Source organism: Motacilla alba, chromosome 6 (assembly GCF_015832195.1).
Source record: "Motacilla alba alba isolate MOTALB_02 chromosome 6, Motacilla_alba_V1.0_pri, whole genome shotgun sequence".
In the NCBI taxonomy this organism is placed as follows: Eukaryota; Metazoa; Chordata; class Aves; order Passeriformes; family Motacillidae; genus Motacilla; species Motacilla alba.
The window spans coordinates 18999993-19015860 of record NC_052021.1 but is presented as its reverse complement, the minus strand read 5'-3'; the positions used below and the strand labels follow the sequence as shown (position 1 = coordinate 19015860).

The 15868-nt window shown below is 47.5% G+C and overlaps 1 protein-coding gene across 5 annotated transcripts; it reads right to left on the bottom strand.

Annotated features, from left to right (window-relative positions):
* Nucleotides 1-7754: 7754 nt before the first annotated feature.
* TMEM72 (transmembrane protein 72) lies at nucleotides 7755-14895 on the bottom strand. Of its 5 annotated transcripts, none has more exons than XM_038141344.1 (5): nucleotides 14426-14893; nucleotides 10482-10548; nucleotides 10021-10092; nucleotides 9206-9345; nucleotides 7755-9023 (listed from the first exon to the last, which is right to left on the bottom strand). In XM_038141344.1, the coding sequence occupies exons 1-5, from the start codon at nucleotides 14493-14495 to the stop codon at nucleotides 8563-8565; spliced, it is 810 nt and encodes a 269-aa protein (XP_037997272.1). In that variant the 5' UTR covers nucleotides 14496-14893; the 3' UTR covers nucleotides 7755-8562. The 5 variants fall into 5 exon arrangements, with proteins under 5 accessions (XP_037997272.1, XP_037997277.1, XP_037997275.1 ...); XM_038141349.1 differs by having other exon boundaries at nucleotides 9892-10084; nucleotides 14426-14487; XM_038141347.1 differs by having other exon boundaries at nucleotides 10021-10084; nucleotides 14426-14487.
* Nucleotides 14896-15868: the final 973 nt, after the last annotated feature.

Here is a 15868-nt window from a genome sequence, read left to right as displayed (position 1 = left end):
CTATTTGTGATGACTGATGGGCACAAGTTGTTTAAAACCCTGAACATTTGTGGTTTGCAAAAGTTACACTGTATGTAGATGAACATTATAGGGGGGAAAAGGAGGAAAGAAGTGGTCATTTATGAGAGGAATTCTAAACATTTTCCCTTTTCCTAGGGAAGACTAGTCAGTTCTGTGTATTCAAAGCCACAAACAAATTTACAGGATCAGCAGGTGCTCCCAGTTTTCAGGATCTTTCCCTGTGACAGAGCCATCTCTTTGAATAGGAACTCAGTATCTGATATCCCCACATGACTCCAGGAGTAGCAATCTTTATGGAAATGCCAACCAACCTTTCAATAAAATCTTAGTAAATTCATTAATTTATAACATCATTATAATTTCAATTGTGGCTTTTCATAGCTGTGACAAGCCTGGGAATTATTATCAGGTTTTTATCCAGTTTGATATTATCCTTGGACTTCAGAATACTTGATAGATAATATGCAAGTTTCTTATCCAGTTCTTTGATGTTGTGCAGGTTAGAGGGGTTTGGTGTATCTGTTTGTTTGTTTTTCCTTTTACTGATATATTTGGTTTTAGTATTTAGTGTGGTGGTGAGGCTATTTTACACCATTATGTCTTTTCTAGCCATCATATATTTTCTTACGTGCAACAGACTTTGGCTTGCAGAGATCTGTCCAACACAGAGCGTGTGTATAACCATGCTGCAGAGGTTAGCTCTGTGAGGATGTGAACCCCAGAGGGGTTGCTGCCTTTGAAATATCAAATGCACGATGCATCAGCTACCCAGTGTGCACACACTATTTCTGCCTGAGAAATCGCGGTCAGATATAGTGTCACTGCATCTAATTGGAGACAATCACCCTGATATTTCCCATCAAAGCAATGTGGATTTAGCAAGTGACACAGAATGAAATAACAGGCTCTTATTATGCAATGCACATTGTCTAGTTTATTAGTAATAGATAGGGATGTTCATCTAAGATGAACCTGGTTTGCTAAATACAATCATAGCTTGGAAAGGTGTGGTGTCTCCTGGATGAGCGGAGGAAAAGCTGGTTAGCTCCAGTGGTGGTGCTACAAGGACAAGCCATTCCCACACACACCCTGGTGTGCCATGGCTCACTGTCCCATGCAGTGACCTCTCTGTGCATCCTGTCCTGCTGCTCCTGCCACAAAATCACACAGCGATGCTGCAACAGCAGAGCATTGCACAGTGTTCAAGCCACCTCAGAACTAAAAAGCTGATGGAAGAGTTATACAGGGCAACTAATCCTCATGTATCTGTATTTGCTTATGTTTGCTACGTATTTGGTTTTTTTGAGTGTGACTTCTGGTCTTCGAGGGGGAAAGAGACACTCTTAATGTATGTGGCAATTTCAGTTCCAAATTCAACTTTATGTTGCCATACTTCTGCTCAGAGAGAAAGAAAAAAAATAAAATCTTCATTTTCCCTCTCCTGCTTTTCATACATCTATTTACAAGTGATTCATCCAGGGCAGAGTAAGTTTATACACTTGTGAACTCAGATCTAAAACATGATTAAATAGATCAAATGGAATATAAACCTCAGTAGAATAAAACAGAAATTCCCCTTGGCTTCAGTTCTTCTTAGCAGCTGTTCTGCACAGGTATTGAGCCACACACCTACTCAGCTTCACAAGAAAGCTTTTCATAGATGTAAAACTTTTTCTTCAAAAGGATAGAAAAAAGGCAAAATGCTATTAATAAAATTATCTTTCATCTTAGTACCTCCAGCATTAAAATAATTGTAAAACAGATTAATGTTTTCAGAAATATTATTTAACTTGTAATTTCCAATTATTGTTAAGTGAAAGCTCTGTAAAACTTGATTAACAATTATCATTGCTGATTTTCTACTTGAGATTGAATGGCTGATCTGAATGCCAGTAACATGTGAGTCACAGTTTTATAAAAAAGGTTTAAGACATTGCTCAACTTGATTTTTCTTACACTTTTGTTTTGAATTGTTATACAGACTTAGCTGGTTGTAGGGCAGTTATTTGAATAATTACTTTTTCCATAAAAGTATTGAGTAACAAAGCTCAGCTTGTGCATGGCAGTTCTGTGCAGTCCAGAGTGCCTGCATGAGCATTTCACAGGTGACACAAGAGTTTTCACAGCTCTAAGCAAGTAACAAGAAAGGGAATCTGTCCAGAATGGCACACAGGACATTGTTTTGGGGCAGTACCAGCACAGTGGTTGCAATAGCATTTCCATGGCAACGAAATTCTATGCGGTATTTTATTTTACCTTGCCTGGTAGTTTGTCTCACGTGATCTGTCATGGTACCCTGTCTAGATACACAGTATTGATGCAGTAATTCACACCTGTGGCATGGTTTCAGGACAAGTAGCACTGAAATTAATGGGTTTGGAGCATTCTTAATTGTAGCTGTGGGACATAAAGCAAAAAATATTTTGCCATTTTCTGCCAGTTTTTCCATGGTTGAAAGTGCTATGTTAGTGGAAAACAAAAACATGTGGAATTTTGATTTAGAAGAAATTAGCTTGAATAAGGAAATGTTTGTGTCTGTGATTACTGGTTGGAAGTGAAGAAAACATGAAACAATGAGCTTGATTAAATGATTATAGCAGAAATGCAGTATTTTAGTACTGGATAAGAGCCAGGAAAAGTAATGATAAAAGCAGAGCCTTTTCCATTTTCAAACCAGTCAGCAAGAATTTGTTTGCAATTTCCCTCTCAGAGCACTTCCATGAGATATGTTGACAGTAAGACTGTGATTTTTTTACACTGTCACAACATGTAGTCCCAATGTGAAACACATAACATGTCTCTGCTGGAGAAGACACTGAATTTCCATTTAAGCAGCTGATGATTTCTTCTGAGCTTGCAGATACTTGCATGAGAAACAGATGCAGAGATGGAATAATAATTAATGAGAAACTAATGAGATGGAGTTCACTTTCCTGCCTGGGCCTGGGTTTTTGAGGGAAAGGTGCTGGCTAAAGGGTGAAATTTCTTTCTCAAGTCCAATCTCCCAAGAACTACTCAGATCAAGCTTCCTTGCCACGCTGCTGCAAAGTTAATACACCCAGAAAAGGGCTGGGGACTGTTTCCTCAACAGGCACAAAAGTAAAAAAAGTTATAAAGAACCCAGAGCAAGACTTCCCACCTTGAAAGGAAGAAATGGAGTGGTATTATATCAAATTCAAAAGTCCTACCACTATACCAAACTCCCCCAGAGAATTTTACTTGAGCCTGGCTTAGAGAAGCCAGTGTAGAAGAGCTTCTTCCTCTCAGTTTTGTGCATAATAAAACCTTTCTGTGTTCTTCTGCCTTCTCATGCTATTGAAGGAAGTAATGCAGTCTAGCAAAAACAACCAAAAAAAAAAGTTTTTTTTAATTGCACAAATTATTTTTGTTTATGTGTTGGGTTTTTTTTTACATACTGCATCAGCAGGCAGTTGGAAGAGTTGGAAGGTGAGGTTTGCCAAAAAAACCCTGGAAAAACGTAACGATTTAGCTAGGGCTGCTGTATGATCTCTCTTTTCTGGGCACATTCCCTGTGTCTGCTTCCTTCTTTCCTTCTAGGCACAATTTGGAAGATGTGAGCTCCCTCTGCAGTGTTGAAAGCCTCATCCAAAACTGCAGCTGGGAGCGTGTGTTTCCAGGGAGCGTGGGGGCAGGCGGGGAGCTGGGTGCCAGCAGGGTGCTGGGGGCTGACGAGCAAGGTCGGGCATCTGGTGAGTGCCTAACACAGCCACTCTTACAGAGGGGTTTTGAAAAGAGAGGGGCAGGAAGGAACTGTGCAATCGTGTCTCAGTGCATGCAACTTTGTTTAGCATGACTTGATCAAGACAGTATTTCCTTTTAAATAGTGCTCTGGAGGGGAAAAGTTTGGGGTGAGGAAGTGGCTGGGCAGAAAGAAGAGATGAGAGTGGGATAGGGATTAGTGTTAAAACGCTGTTCACCTTCCTCCTGAGCTGTAGGAAGTCCAGGATATGATGATGAGGAGCTGCCAATAAACATTACTCTTATTTTTTTTCCTTTTTTTCCCCTCTCTGACATATGGATTCCCTCTTTAGTCTGTAGTCCAAAGACCCGGGTTGGTTCCTGGTGTTTGCCTAGAGCCTCCAAACAAGATTCAATAAAGTCACATGCTGAGTGAATAATTGCCTAGAATTAGAATCCAAGAGGTACCTCAAACATTCATTAGGATATAAACTATGCAGTCACTTCTCTACTGGTACGTCAGATGATACATGGTGGCTGGAAGTCATATTCCAGCTTTTGCATCATGCCAAGCAGACAAGGGAGCTGACAGCTCCAAACAATCCTAAGCAGCTTTGGGATCTAGTTTCGGTTTCTGTAACTTCCCTCACAGAACAAACTGCAGGAGGCCAGCCAAAACAGAAACTGCATTCTTGTCCCAGCACACGGGAGAATCTCCTGGCTGGGACAGGAGAAGGTGCAGGGCTGAAGACTGGTAGGGTTGCAGGTGTGTTAGTATGCAGCATTTGGAATCAAGTGGAGCCAGGTCCCCTCCTGCATGTGGATATGACTCAATACTGAATTAGAAACCACCAATGCCACTGATGCTGATACTGGTGTTTGCTGAATTGAGTGTTGCAGTTACAGGCTCAAGCAGGGCATTTTTGATTTTAATTACTGACACCGCAGAAACTGAACACTTTTCCCTCCAAGTGTGCTTTATTTTCCTAACACTGGTGTTGTTTGGGTAAAACATTAATTTCCATGTTTCAAATATGGAGCCGTGCTCAGAGAAACGGGGGCCAGAGTCCCAGTGGGGATTTAGGGAATTAGGAGGGTGACCATCTGAGCCCCTGGTGTGAGGTGGGAGCACTGTGGTGGGGCAGGGAGCGTGCCTATCTCCAGGGCTCTGCAACAACTGCTTGTGCATTGGAAGAAGAGAGGAATTGTAAGTGAAGCTTGCACTGAAATCTGGTTTTCCTGCATATAAAACTTAAAATGGAATAACTGCTTGCAACATACCAGTTCACTGTGTTTTGATGGGGGCTATCAAGTAGCATTGTGGAGTGTTTCCACTTCACATGTAAAGCAGGCAAATTTTTCCTAATGCAGGGGAATCTTTGCTGGAAATTTTGAAGGAAACAATTTCTGCCAGGATTACCTCACAGAGTTTTACCTTACACATGTATTTCTTTTGGATGATTCATCTCATTTCCTTTCAGTATGTGAATCCACAGGAGTTTATAGCTTTATGCACTCTAACTCAGTGGATTAATCTCAATGGACCAGCCGAGTAATGAATTTTCGCAATACAGGCAAAAATTACATAGCAGAGTTCATGTAGTGGTGTGTGGACTTACAGTTCAGGCAGCTCATATTCAGGTACAGTGCACTGCAAAGTTAATAGCATCAAGTTCTAACCTCTTTTTCTGTCCCTGCAATTACCATGCATATATGAGAGCTTTTCTCATACAGACCCCCCACAGCCCTCTACATCATCTCTGGTGCTTTCAGTAGCCCTTGGGATGGCTCTCACAGCTAGATGTAGGGAGTGGGGCCAACAGAGAAGTGCACACTTGAGTGAATAATCTCTGAGGCCTCTGCAAAGTCATCTGACACCCCCTGAGGCTGAACATTTCCTCTGCACTGGGTTTTAAAGAAAGCCTGAGGCTTTGTTTCTCTAAGCAGTTGAGCTGCTCTAACAGCCTGCTGATTCTGAAAGAGATTCTTTTATCCCCCATCCCCTTAATTTGTGGCTGACCCTCCCTGAACTTATTTGGCTCATTACCCAGGAAGATAGTCACCTGCTTTCTTTTTCCTAATCATTGTTCCTCTGGACTAACAGGTCTGCACACTGATGGAGCTGGAAGGTGGCACCAGGGGTGGCATGGGTGGTGAGCAGCAGAGGGGGGATGTACTAATGGACTCGTTGGCAGGGAGAACCTGGGAAGCAGCTCAGGTGCTGTTTGAGGTGCAGCTTGTCTGCCTCTGGGGGAGCAGCAACTTCCCCAGCACGGATGCAAACTCTTTGCAGACTCCAGGGTGAGTCAGCCATGGACCTTAACTGAACAGGCAATTTAATACCACAGAAAAGACACGAAGATTTTTTTTTTCCCAGCCTTTATCTCCTAAGCCAACTAGCTGTAGGGTTGGAGAAGAACCAGACAAACACAAGGGAGCGTGCAAGAAAAGCAACCAGGTCCAATGCTGGCTCCATGAAGCCTGAAAAGACATCTCACCTGTAGCTTCCTCCATTCTTGGTTCTGAAGGGAGACCTACAACAGACTTTTAAAACATGAGCCTAAAAATGGAAACCTAATTGTGCAGACTCTAAAAACTGCAAACACTTTTTAAACACTTCACAGAAGAATGAAGTTTGCTCCCTACAAACTTCCAAGTGCCAAAGGTGCTGCCAGCACATTGCTTCACCCCTTGTGCTGCCCCACAGGTAGAAATTATGGGACTGGCTGATTGAGTAAGGGCTGAGGGATGAAATCTGTGGCAGAGTATCTGTTTCCACTCAGGCTGCCCAGGAGCTTTGCTAAGGAGAAAAGAGTCTGCAGCAATACACTCTTTCTCTAGTCAGCAGATTGCTCCATATATTGGGGGCAGTGCCTGTTCAATGAAGTAGATCTCCCTGTGTGTAATTAATTAAGCAATGTTCAAAGAAGAGCCTTGGATGATGCAGAAAGCTGACTTTGCTGATGAAAGTGGCTTTAATTGCAGAGCAGATGTGTGGTGAAGCTGGGGAGCCAGCTCTGCCTTTTTGGGCAGAGTAGGCCAGGGTGGTATCCTGTTAGCACGGCTGGGTTGGGACCTTGGTTGGTGCAGGTATGTTTGCCACTAGGTTTAGAGGAAAAGAGATTTATTTTTTATCTCCTAATGTGATGAATACACCAGGTGGAGGGTGAATTGTGGTTGGAACATGGGCTTGCCGCTATCAGTTGTGCAGTGTTAACTGGGCACAATTTTCTGAAGATATTTTCACAGGTGCAAATCCACCCTAAAGGCACATGTGTACGTGACTCTTCCCCAGCACACCATGACAGGGTGGGAGGTTAATTTCTGCAGCCAGAAACAGGGGGGGGTCTCTAATCCATGTATCACGTTTAGAGCAGATTAATACCAGCTACTATTTTAAATGTTGGTGATGCAACAAAAAATTTTTTGTCTAAGTCTCATTGTAGGACTGACAAGTGTGTGTAACCCTTCATAAACTGCTCTTGTCAACAGCTTCATTATTAAACACAGGCAGTCAAATATTGTGAGTCAATATCTTTCATCTTCTTCCTCACCCATATCATAAATTAGAAGTCACTTAAAAGGAGTTTATTAAAAAGTAGCACTGGTTTCTTATCTCAATTGCCTTTTGATTACACTTTGACCTACTTTCCTAAATGAACATGGTGATTGCCTCTTGGAGAGCTGAGATCTTAAATAGAAGAAAAAATGCATTTACAAGAAAAACAGCCAGCTAACTGGCTTCTACCTTATAAATAGTCTAGCAGGTCCCAGGAGCTTTCTCTAATTACCATCACTTCCCCCCAGTGCTATGTGTCTGGGCTCGGAGCATTTATAGATTTGTATCCAAACAGCAGTGACAGTATGGCTTCTTGTCCCATGCCCAAGGGAACTCAGCCACCTGAGCTCTTCCCACATGTCCTCAGGTGGGAGCTGCATAGGAGGGAAATGCTTGATTATGACTGAATGGTCCTCAAAAGGCAGAAATTATGCCAGAGTTAAGGGGTTTGGGGAAGACCTGGCATGGAAGAAACTGGTGGGACAATATGGTAATTTTATTATTGCCTCTGCCCTCTGGGGGCCATAATTACACACATTGGAGTTACACACAGTCTGCTGTGCCAGTGTGGTGCTGAACCTCAGGACCTGGGCTGCCGTATCGTCCCAAAGTTCTTCTAATTCAAGGGGGCTGTCCAAGCAGGGAAGGCCTCTGCTCCTGCATAGGTCCCCAAGGCCAGAGATGATTTCCCTGCTGGGCTCAGAGTGCCTGGGGAGGTACTAAGCAGGTGCTAATGCCAGGGGTGTTCTTGGTCTCAGCACACCTACAAAATATGCTTTGCATGTCCCAAGCTGCTGCAGTGGGTGCAGGTGCTGAGAGGGAACCTGCAGGCTGCAGTGCCTGTGCTGAATGCAGCCCAGCCCTGAGCTCTGCCATGTGCAGTGAGGGCCAGAGGGACACAAGTGCCCCAGCAGAGGCTGCTCTGGAACACAGAGGTGTCCCCTCCTCCTGCCTGTGTCTGCCAGCAGGGAGGCACACGCCGTGGCTGTGATGTCAGGAGGAGCACGGCAGTGGTGTGCAGTGCTGCACAGGGGAGACACGGGTGAGGCCATGGGAGCAGAAACCTCGCTGTGCTGGCACTAGCCCGGCTGAACCCCACAGGTCCCCTGGCCTGCCACAATCCAGGGGACCAGGGAGTGCAGGCAGCCCCTTGAAGACAGGGTGTCACAGTTGTCACCCTGAAAGCACAGAGGGCAAAAAGGGCCACCTCCTTGGGCCCTTTGGCTGCTGGAGCATCTGTTCCAGGGTAGCAGGTCTGTCCTGTCCTCATTCCTGCTGAGGGCTCAGAAGAGGCCGGCAGAGCTGAGAGGGGCGATGATGATGGGGGCATCAGGTGGAGTGAGGATGGGTGTTGTGTCTGATGTGGTCTCCTCAGCCTCACTCTCCACATCCTCCACGTCCTCGCTGACAGAGGGGATGATCTGCACCACCTTCTCCTGAAAGTGCACTTGCTTGCGAGGGACTGGCACGGCCGCTGGCTGGACGGGAGTTTCAGGGGCTGAGCTGCTGTCCTTGCTGCCCTTCAGGATGCTCTTCATATGGCCCAGAAGCGAGCGGTGCTGCTCCCTCTGGGCCCCGTGGAAGGTGTAGGTCTGCTCGGTGTCACCAATGATGGTTGGGGCTGCCTCAGTGGCTGAAGGGTCCACATACTGACCCGCCTGGGGATGCGTGTCTTTGTGCCCTGGGCTCTTCCTCCTCTTGCTCAGCAGGAAGTAGGCCAGGGCAGTGAGCACCAACATGGACCCTGGCGACAAGACTATGTTGGCTGTGGGCTCTGGCAAGTGGGAAGGCCTTGCCAAGCAGTGCTTGTTCTGGCTAGCCCAGTGCCATTGGCCACCAGCCCAGCTCCCTGCACATCCCCACCCCCACCACTTGACAGACCATGCTCCTCTTCCATCTGCACTGCTCCCCACCCAAGCTTCTCACCAGGGATGGTGACATGCCAGACGAGGACAGGATGCAGGAAGCAAGCCACTGAGAGCAGCGTGTACCCCAGGAATTTCTGGAAGCTCCCTGGGCATCTAGCTCGCTTCCAGAAGGCCTGCGCCAGGAATTCAGGCTTGTGACTGGGGAGAGAAAGAGAGGTCCTTGTGGCACCAACCATATTCCAAGATTTGGTCCTAACCATGACCCATCTAAACGTGCAGATCCTCACTCTGGTTTGTCAGAAGATGGATGTGCTTTTCAGGGAAGATAAGCAAAGCCTGAACATCTCCTGTTGGGAGAAGAGCAGTTGGCAGAGGCCAGCATCTCAGTGCCTCACTGATCAAGTGCCTACTATTAGGAGTAAGGTGTTGTCTCTAAGCTGTGAGGACTTTTGAGTTTCTGCTAGAAGACAGCAGTGCTCAGCCTCTGAAAAGGACATAAGGATTGTAGACATTTTAACTTTAACTTCTGTGCGGTCTCTGGAGGGAGCTGAAGCTCGCCCTGGGGATCTGGGTGTTCCTCTAACCCTGGTACCTTGTGCCTACACACTGTGCTAAGGAGATGCTGATGACCAGGGTTTGTTGCGCTGATGCTCAGGAAACTAGGGCACAAGCCTAGGTTAAAACACAGGTTTAAATGGCTGTGCACATGGACCCATTTACCTCCCCCCGTCTGAGTGCACTTGCCTTGGCATTGGGGGCAGGACCTTTGGTCTGGCACTTGCAGCTCCCCCAGATCTGGTGTTGCCTGTAAGGGGCAAGGTGCCTTTGGGAGGTCCCACCGTGGCTGGAGAGTAGTGGGCAGGGTCTACTCACGTGAAGCACATCTCCAGGAACAAACTGATAAAGAAGAAGCCTTCACAGACAGTAACTGCAACCCCTGAAAAACTGAAAGGTGGAGCTGTCAGGGGAGCAGGGCTATGTTTGAGTATGTTCTGCAGGGGGGCAGAATTTACTATCCAGTTCTCAACACAGTCTGTATGCTGGGGTCTCAACACCCTCTGCTCATCTGGTTTGTGGAAAACTCACAGCCCTTCTGCCCCTGGGGAATCAACTTGCAGCCAGTGTTGCCTCTGGCCTGTCTGAGTCTGCAGTAGCATTTCTTTTCCTAACAGAAATAACTTATTTTTCTTAAAACTCAATATGGAGATCTGAAATACCCAAAGCCTTGGACACTGTCTCCTGCTGCTGTTACAGTCTAGTCTGGTGCTACATATGGTGGAGGGGTTGACCTTGTCACCCCTGCCAGATCTGATTTCAAGGGCAAAAATACTCACAGCAGATAAAAAGCCAGGCTTTTAAACTGTCCTCGCTGCAGAGTTTCTACGCCCACACCGATCAGCACTAGAAAGAGAAGGCAGGAAAGATGCTGACTGCAGGGTTCATTCCCAGTTCCCTTGGGTTAGTTCCCAGCTCCCAGGATAAATGTCCCCATTTCCCCAGGGACTAGCAAGGCAGCTTCTTCCATGCAGGGCAGCATGTTAGGACTGCCAGCACCGGTGATTCATGCTGACACACCCACTCAGAAGAGTCAGAGCGGAGTGCTGCCCTTGACATACAGCCCTGAAATTCATCCCAGCTTCATCCCTGTGATGGCAGCCTTGCCACTATGTGGGCTTGGGTAAGGTGCTCTGGCCTTGGACAGCTGTGGGAGGTGAGCAGCAGTGTCCTGTGACCATTCCACTCTCTGCCATACTGCCACATCTCAGCTGCCACGGGCCCACTGCCCACTCTCCTCTGCCCAGGTCCCCCCAGTGCCTGCCAGCCCTACTCCCTTGCCCTCCTTGCTTGCCCAGCCTGCTGCTCCCAACACGTGGCTGCAGAGCAGGGGAACTGTGCCAGCTGCCTTCACGAAGGGCTGTAGCCATAGCATCAGGATCCTTTGCTAGCCAAACAGAAAAACATATAATGGGAGCAGGCAGATTAAAAACAGGGAATGAACGTTCTCTCAGTGCCTCAGCCAGTACAGAACACCAGGGAGTCAGTTTTAGGGGGATTAAGAGTATTAGCAAGGCTAAAATCTTTGATGGATTGGCCAAAAGCTTCAGGGGATGGAAAATTTTCTTCAACATCCTTCAGTTCTCTTCAAGATTATTTCTAAAATGGAGCAGAAATGTAATGCCTCACACCAGCTGCAGCAAGTTGGTCGGTACCTGCCAATTCACAGGGCACAAGTGTCAGCAGTGTGGAGCTGAATGAAGCCCAGCTTTCACAGCCACAGCAATCTCTTGTCTGCACCTGATGCCTCCACCCCTCAGTGAGCAGTCCCCACCCATCCACTGGTGCTCAGGAAGTTCACCAGTGCTCCTGATCCATGCACACTGGCCAAAGTTTGAGGTGCAGGTTGGATCCATTTCTCTGAGCTGTGGCTTGCCCTGTCTGGAGAAGGGTACCAGGCCCCCAAACAAGGACACAGATCAGTGTCCATCGAGACTGCAGTGTAGGTCAGTGCCAAGGGTCAGCTTTCCCATCTGGGCTGAAAGTAATCCCTGGGTGTTTTCCCTGCATCTCCTGAAGCTGCTGGCCCCTGTCAGCCAAGGGAACTTATGGGGCCCATGTGCCACCCTTCTGTACTGCCTTTCCAGTCCTGAGCAGAACACAGGGAAACCAGTCTCATCAGAGGGCTGTGAACCTGCAAGAGCTGTGTAATCCTACATGCAAAGTACTGTCTTTTACTATCTTGTGACTGAGGACCATTCTTTATAATCTTTCCTACAAATGTGGACTTCATTCATTCCCATTCATTCATTCATTCATTCAGTCCCTGAATGCAAAATACTACAGCTTGGCTGCTAGCTCAAGCCTCTGCTCTGGATGGGGAGATTTCCTCCTTTTGCACAGCTTCTGCTTTATCCACAAAGCTGTTTGGATGAAGAATCTGCAAGGAAAAAAAAAGCTGTTTCGAGGTGTTTGTTTGGACTAGTCACTGCCTTGATTTGGATCTTGTCCAAACCATGTGGCTAAAGGCACATGACTAGGAATTAAATGGTTGAAAGTATGAGAATTAAGAAATAAGTAGGAAATCTTTCCTAGATGCAAAAATCACAAGGCCTAGAATCACTGACCTAGAGATGCTGCAAACCCTACAGCAAATCACAGGGCTGTTTGACGACTCTTTGCTAACCTGCCATGAGACCAGTTAGCCATTTTCTGATACAAAGGAAGCCCTGTAGCCTCACCATTGCAGAGAGCCATTACACTCCAAGATCCTGGGGGAAGGGGAGGTTTATATTATGTGGGTAACTTGTATTTACTAGCAGCATAAGGAGCTGGCCAGGCCTTCTCAAAATCAATTAGTGAGGCTGATGCACTCTCCATTTCATAGGGTTTTTTTTAAACAAAACCCATGGGAATTTCTTCTGCATGGTTTCCATTTCATTCAAAAGCCTCACACACCTCATCAGACACTAAACACTGCATCAAGCTGATTTCTTACTCCATTGAAACACACAGAGGAATAAAACACAGGCACATCTCAGTCTTCATGGGCCTTTTGGGAAAGTCAGGTGATACTGGGAATGCACCAGATCTATGGAAAAGCACAGTGAGTTGTAGTGCAGCTCTCCATGCTCTGATGCTAAGCAGACAAATAACTGCAATGCTCATTTAAAGAAAAATTAAAGAAAGATGTGCAGATGCTTCAAAATGATGAAAAGAAAACATGCAGGAGAGAAAGATGATATTCCACTCACACATTTCTACATTGTAAACTACTTTCAATTTTGTTGCTTTAGGATTACTTTTCTCACGGCAACAAGCTCACATTTTCTCCCAGGAAGGTCTCTATGAATTTCCCTGGAGTTTTAAGTGAGAATATGACCAGTGTGAGGCTCATGGGGGCTCAAAGGGATGGGGATGAAGAAATGATCTGCATTTTCTGATTAAAGCTGTGTCCCATCTCCCAGTGCTGCAGTATCGTTACAACATGCACTTATCTACTGGGAGTTTGTATAAACTCAGAGACTTAGATCTCTCTGCCTGTTATCAGAATCAGTCCTTTAAAGCACATTCCAGAGCTTCCATCACCCCAGCTGTGTCCTTGGGAACCTGTGCACACTTCAGCTGACCTGTGTGCTTTCTACTTAGTCCCTGGTTTGAGCAAAGTGCCTCTTCATGACTGTCTGCAGTTCGTAAAGGAAATACAAAGGTAGGAGGGCCTGCTGTGACTTACTCTGCAGTGTCTGACTCTGAAATCCCTGGGGTTCTGAAACAGGAACCACAGGCACCACCTCAAGTCACCTCTCACCAGAAACCTCTGGTTCACCCCTCCAGCCTTTAGACAAATCAGACCCTTTGATCTCTGCTTTACTGATGGGGAAACTGAGGCAGAGAGTGCTGCCTGTCCTGTCCCATAACAGCTAGTCAGCAGCAGTGCCAGAGTCATCCCCTGCACCCTCTGCTTTAGCTGATTCCCCACGTCCCATCGGGAGATGCTCCCTGTGAAATGGTGTTCCATCTACCTGAGTGAGACACTGTATCTGACACCTGGCTCAAAACTCCTGCATTTTATCTGAAACCAAATGATTCAGGTTGTGCAAGCACTTGGGTGTGTCACCAAACCCAGAACAACCTGGTCCAAAGCAGCCCCTGGCAGTGGGTGAGAGGATGCAACTCCTCAGGTACCAGGAGGGTGAATTTATGGTGTTTGTACTGCAGCTATAACCTGAACTGCTCTGAGCTGCTCCCTGACAGGCTGCTAGAGAGGCAGAGCAGGGCTTTTATAGTAACTATGCCATGATGGCTGGGACAGAACCTCTCTATCCTACCTGGTACAGGACATCTCACTGTGCACACTACAAGGAGCTCCTCCTTCATCTTCACATCGCACAGTGTAGCCCGGCAGTTTTGCATAGCCATGAATATTTTGCTTTTCAGTCTCACATCTTGCCTATGACTCTGTCTGTTTTAGAATAATACAGTTTAGTTTTCTTCTTTCTTTTTTTTTTTTTTTTTTTTCTTTGGCATGCTTTATCTTGCCCTCTGAATACTGGCCCTTCCTTTCTGATGTCTCACTGTGCCTCCCACAGCATTTGGAAAGAACCTAGCCAGGCAACCACCTCTCTCCCACTCTAGGTCCCAAAGCAAAAGTAAGCAAATTTTCTTGTCCCACTCATAGGATGGGGCCGTGGCTGCAGCTGGCCAAAGGTAGGGAGGCAGCCTGGAGGTTCCAGCACCCGCTCAGTGCCTTTTAGAGGCAAAGACAGAGAGAATCTGCTCTTACCTGCTGCGGTGGAGATGCCCAGCAACCGGCAGGTGTACTCCAGGGCACTCCAAAATGCCTTGTGCTGCATGGCGAAGGATGAAGGTACAGCCAGGCGGGAACTCCTGGGGTTTCAGAGCCCCCACTCACACGTAGCCCAGCAGCTCCCAGGAACAGGCAGAGCCTCTCGTTCCCTGATCTGAGTGACCTTCCTGAAGGAAAGGGCAGTGCGTGCAGGACTGGCCACCTCCACAGAGCCTCCCAGGGGAGGGTGGTCGGAGAAGGAGCTGCCACCCCGGGGACGCGGTCAGCGCTGCTTGCTGCTGCTCCCGTGGGGGCTGTGGAGAGCCGGCCTTTTCCTGCCCGCCGCTCGCTCCTTCTCGGCCGGGGTGATTAATGATTGCTGAGGCAGGGGTGCGGCTTTGGGAGCATGGGTGCACGGCCTTCCCTGCTCCTGAGGTGGACGCTCTGGAAGCCCAAGCTGATTAAATGAATGTGAAGTCATTAGTGCTGTGCAGCTCCCGGCAGGTTAACCATTTGTGAGGATGACGATGTTTGCTCGTGGCAAGAGAGCAGCACGTTTCTGGCAAGTCACGAGCGGCACCCCAGGCCCGCTGCCTCCTGCAGCTGAGCCGTGGCTGCTGCTCACCATCCAGGCTCCAGCTAGTACGGCTTGGGAAGTGTCTGTGCTGATGTGCAACCACAGGAGCAAGATCAAATGTATTCAGAGGGGTCCCACAGACGTGGGACAGCACAGCAAGGGGGATCTGATTTTCTTTCTGTTGGAACACCAGTGAAATGTGTTTTGTTTTGTAGCTACCAGAGCCATTTGAACAGCACCAGGGTCTCACAAGTGTCATAATGTATGGAATGAGCTGCACAGGCACTCTGACTTCTTTGCCTTGGATTTGGTAGACAGCCTCTGAGTCCTTGGCTTGTCCCTGCAGGACACTCTGGCTCAGGAGAGGGGCATCCCTATGTATGTCTGAAGGACAAGACAAGAAAACAGTGGCTGTTCTGGACCCCAGCCCCACACTCCCTTGTGCTTGAACAGGGTACATCTTGCTGGAGGTCACCATCGATCCCCACCTGCTGCCACCCAAGGAAGAGGCGGTGTGGGCAGCAGTCCCAGCAGGAGGGTCGTGTGAGCACAGCACAGTCCCAGTGGGCAGCACGGACCTGTGGTGCCTGCAGGGCAGTGGGTTCACAGGCCAGTGAGCTCACCTTGTGCTGGACAGTCACTGCGCCCTGCCCCTGGCAGCACTGACTGGGAAGCTGCTGTGGGCAAGGGACTGGGTGAATCATGCTCAACTCACACACAGCCCTGCAGGGAGGGAGCAACCAGCTGAACCTGTCCCCTTGTGATCCTTTCTCACCTGCCTGACACCACAAAGCTGAGCTGGGCCAGTATGTGTTGTACTGACTTATGCTGGCAGTAGAGATGACTTGTGCCAAGGGCAAAGT

Excerpts from the sequence above, each read along its gene's own strand:
- TMEM72 (XM_038141344.1), bottom strand. The coding sequence starts at position 14,495 with ATGCAGCACAAGGCATTTTGGAGTGCCCTGGAGTACACCTGCCGGTTG. Across the intron at positions 10,093-10,481 it reads AGCCTGGCTTTTTATCTGCT|TTTTTCAGGGGTTGCAGTTA; the intron begins GTGAGTATTTTT and ends TCCACCTTTCAG. Across the intron at positions 9,024-9,205 it reads CTGGCATGTCACCATCCCTG|GGTCCATGTTGGTGCTCACT; the intron begins GTGAGAAGCTTG and ends TCTTGTCGCCAG.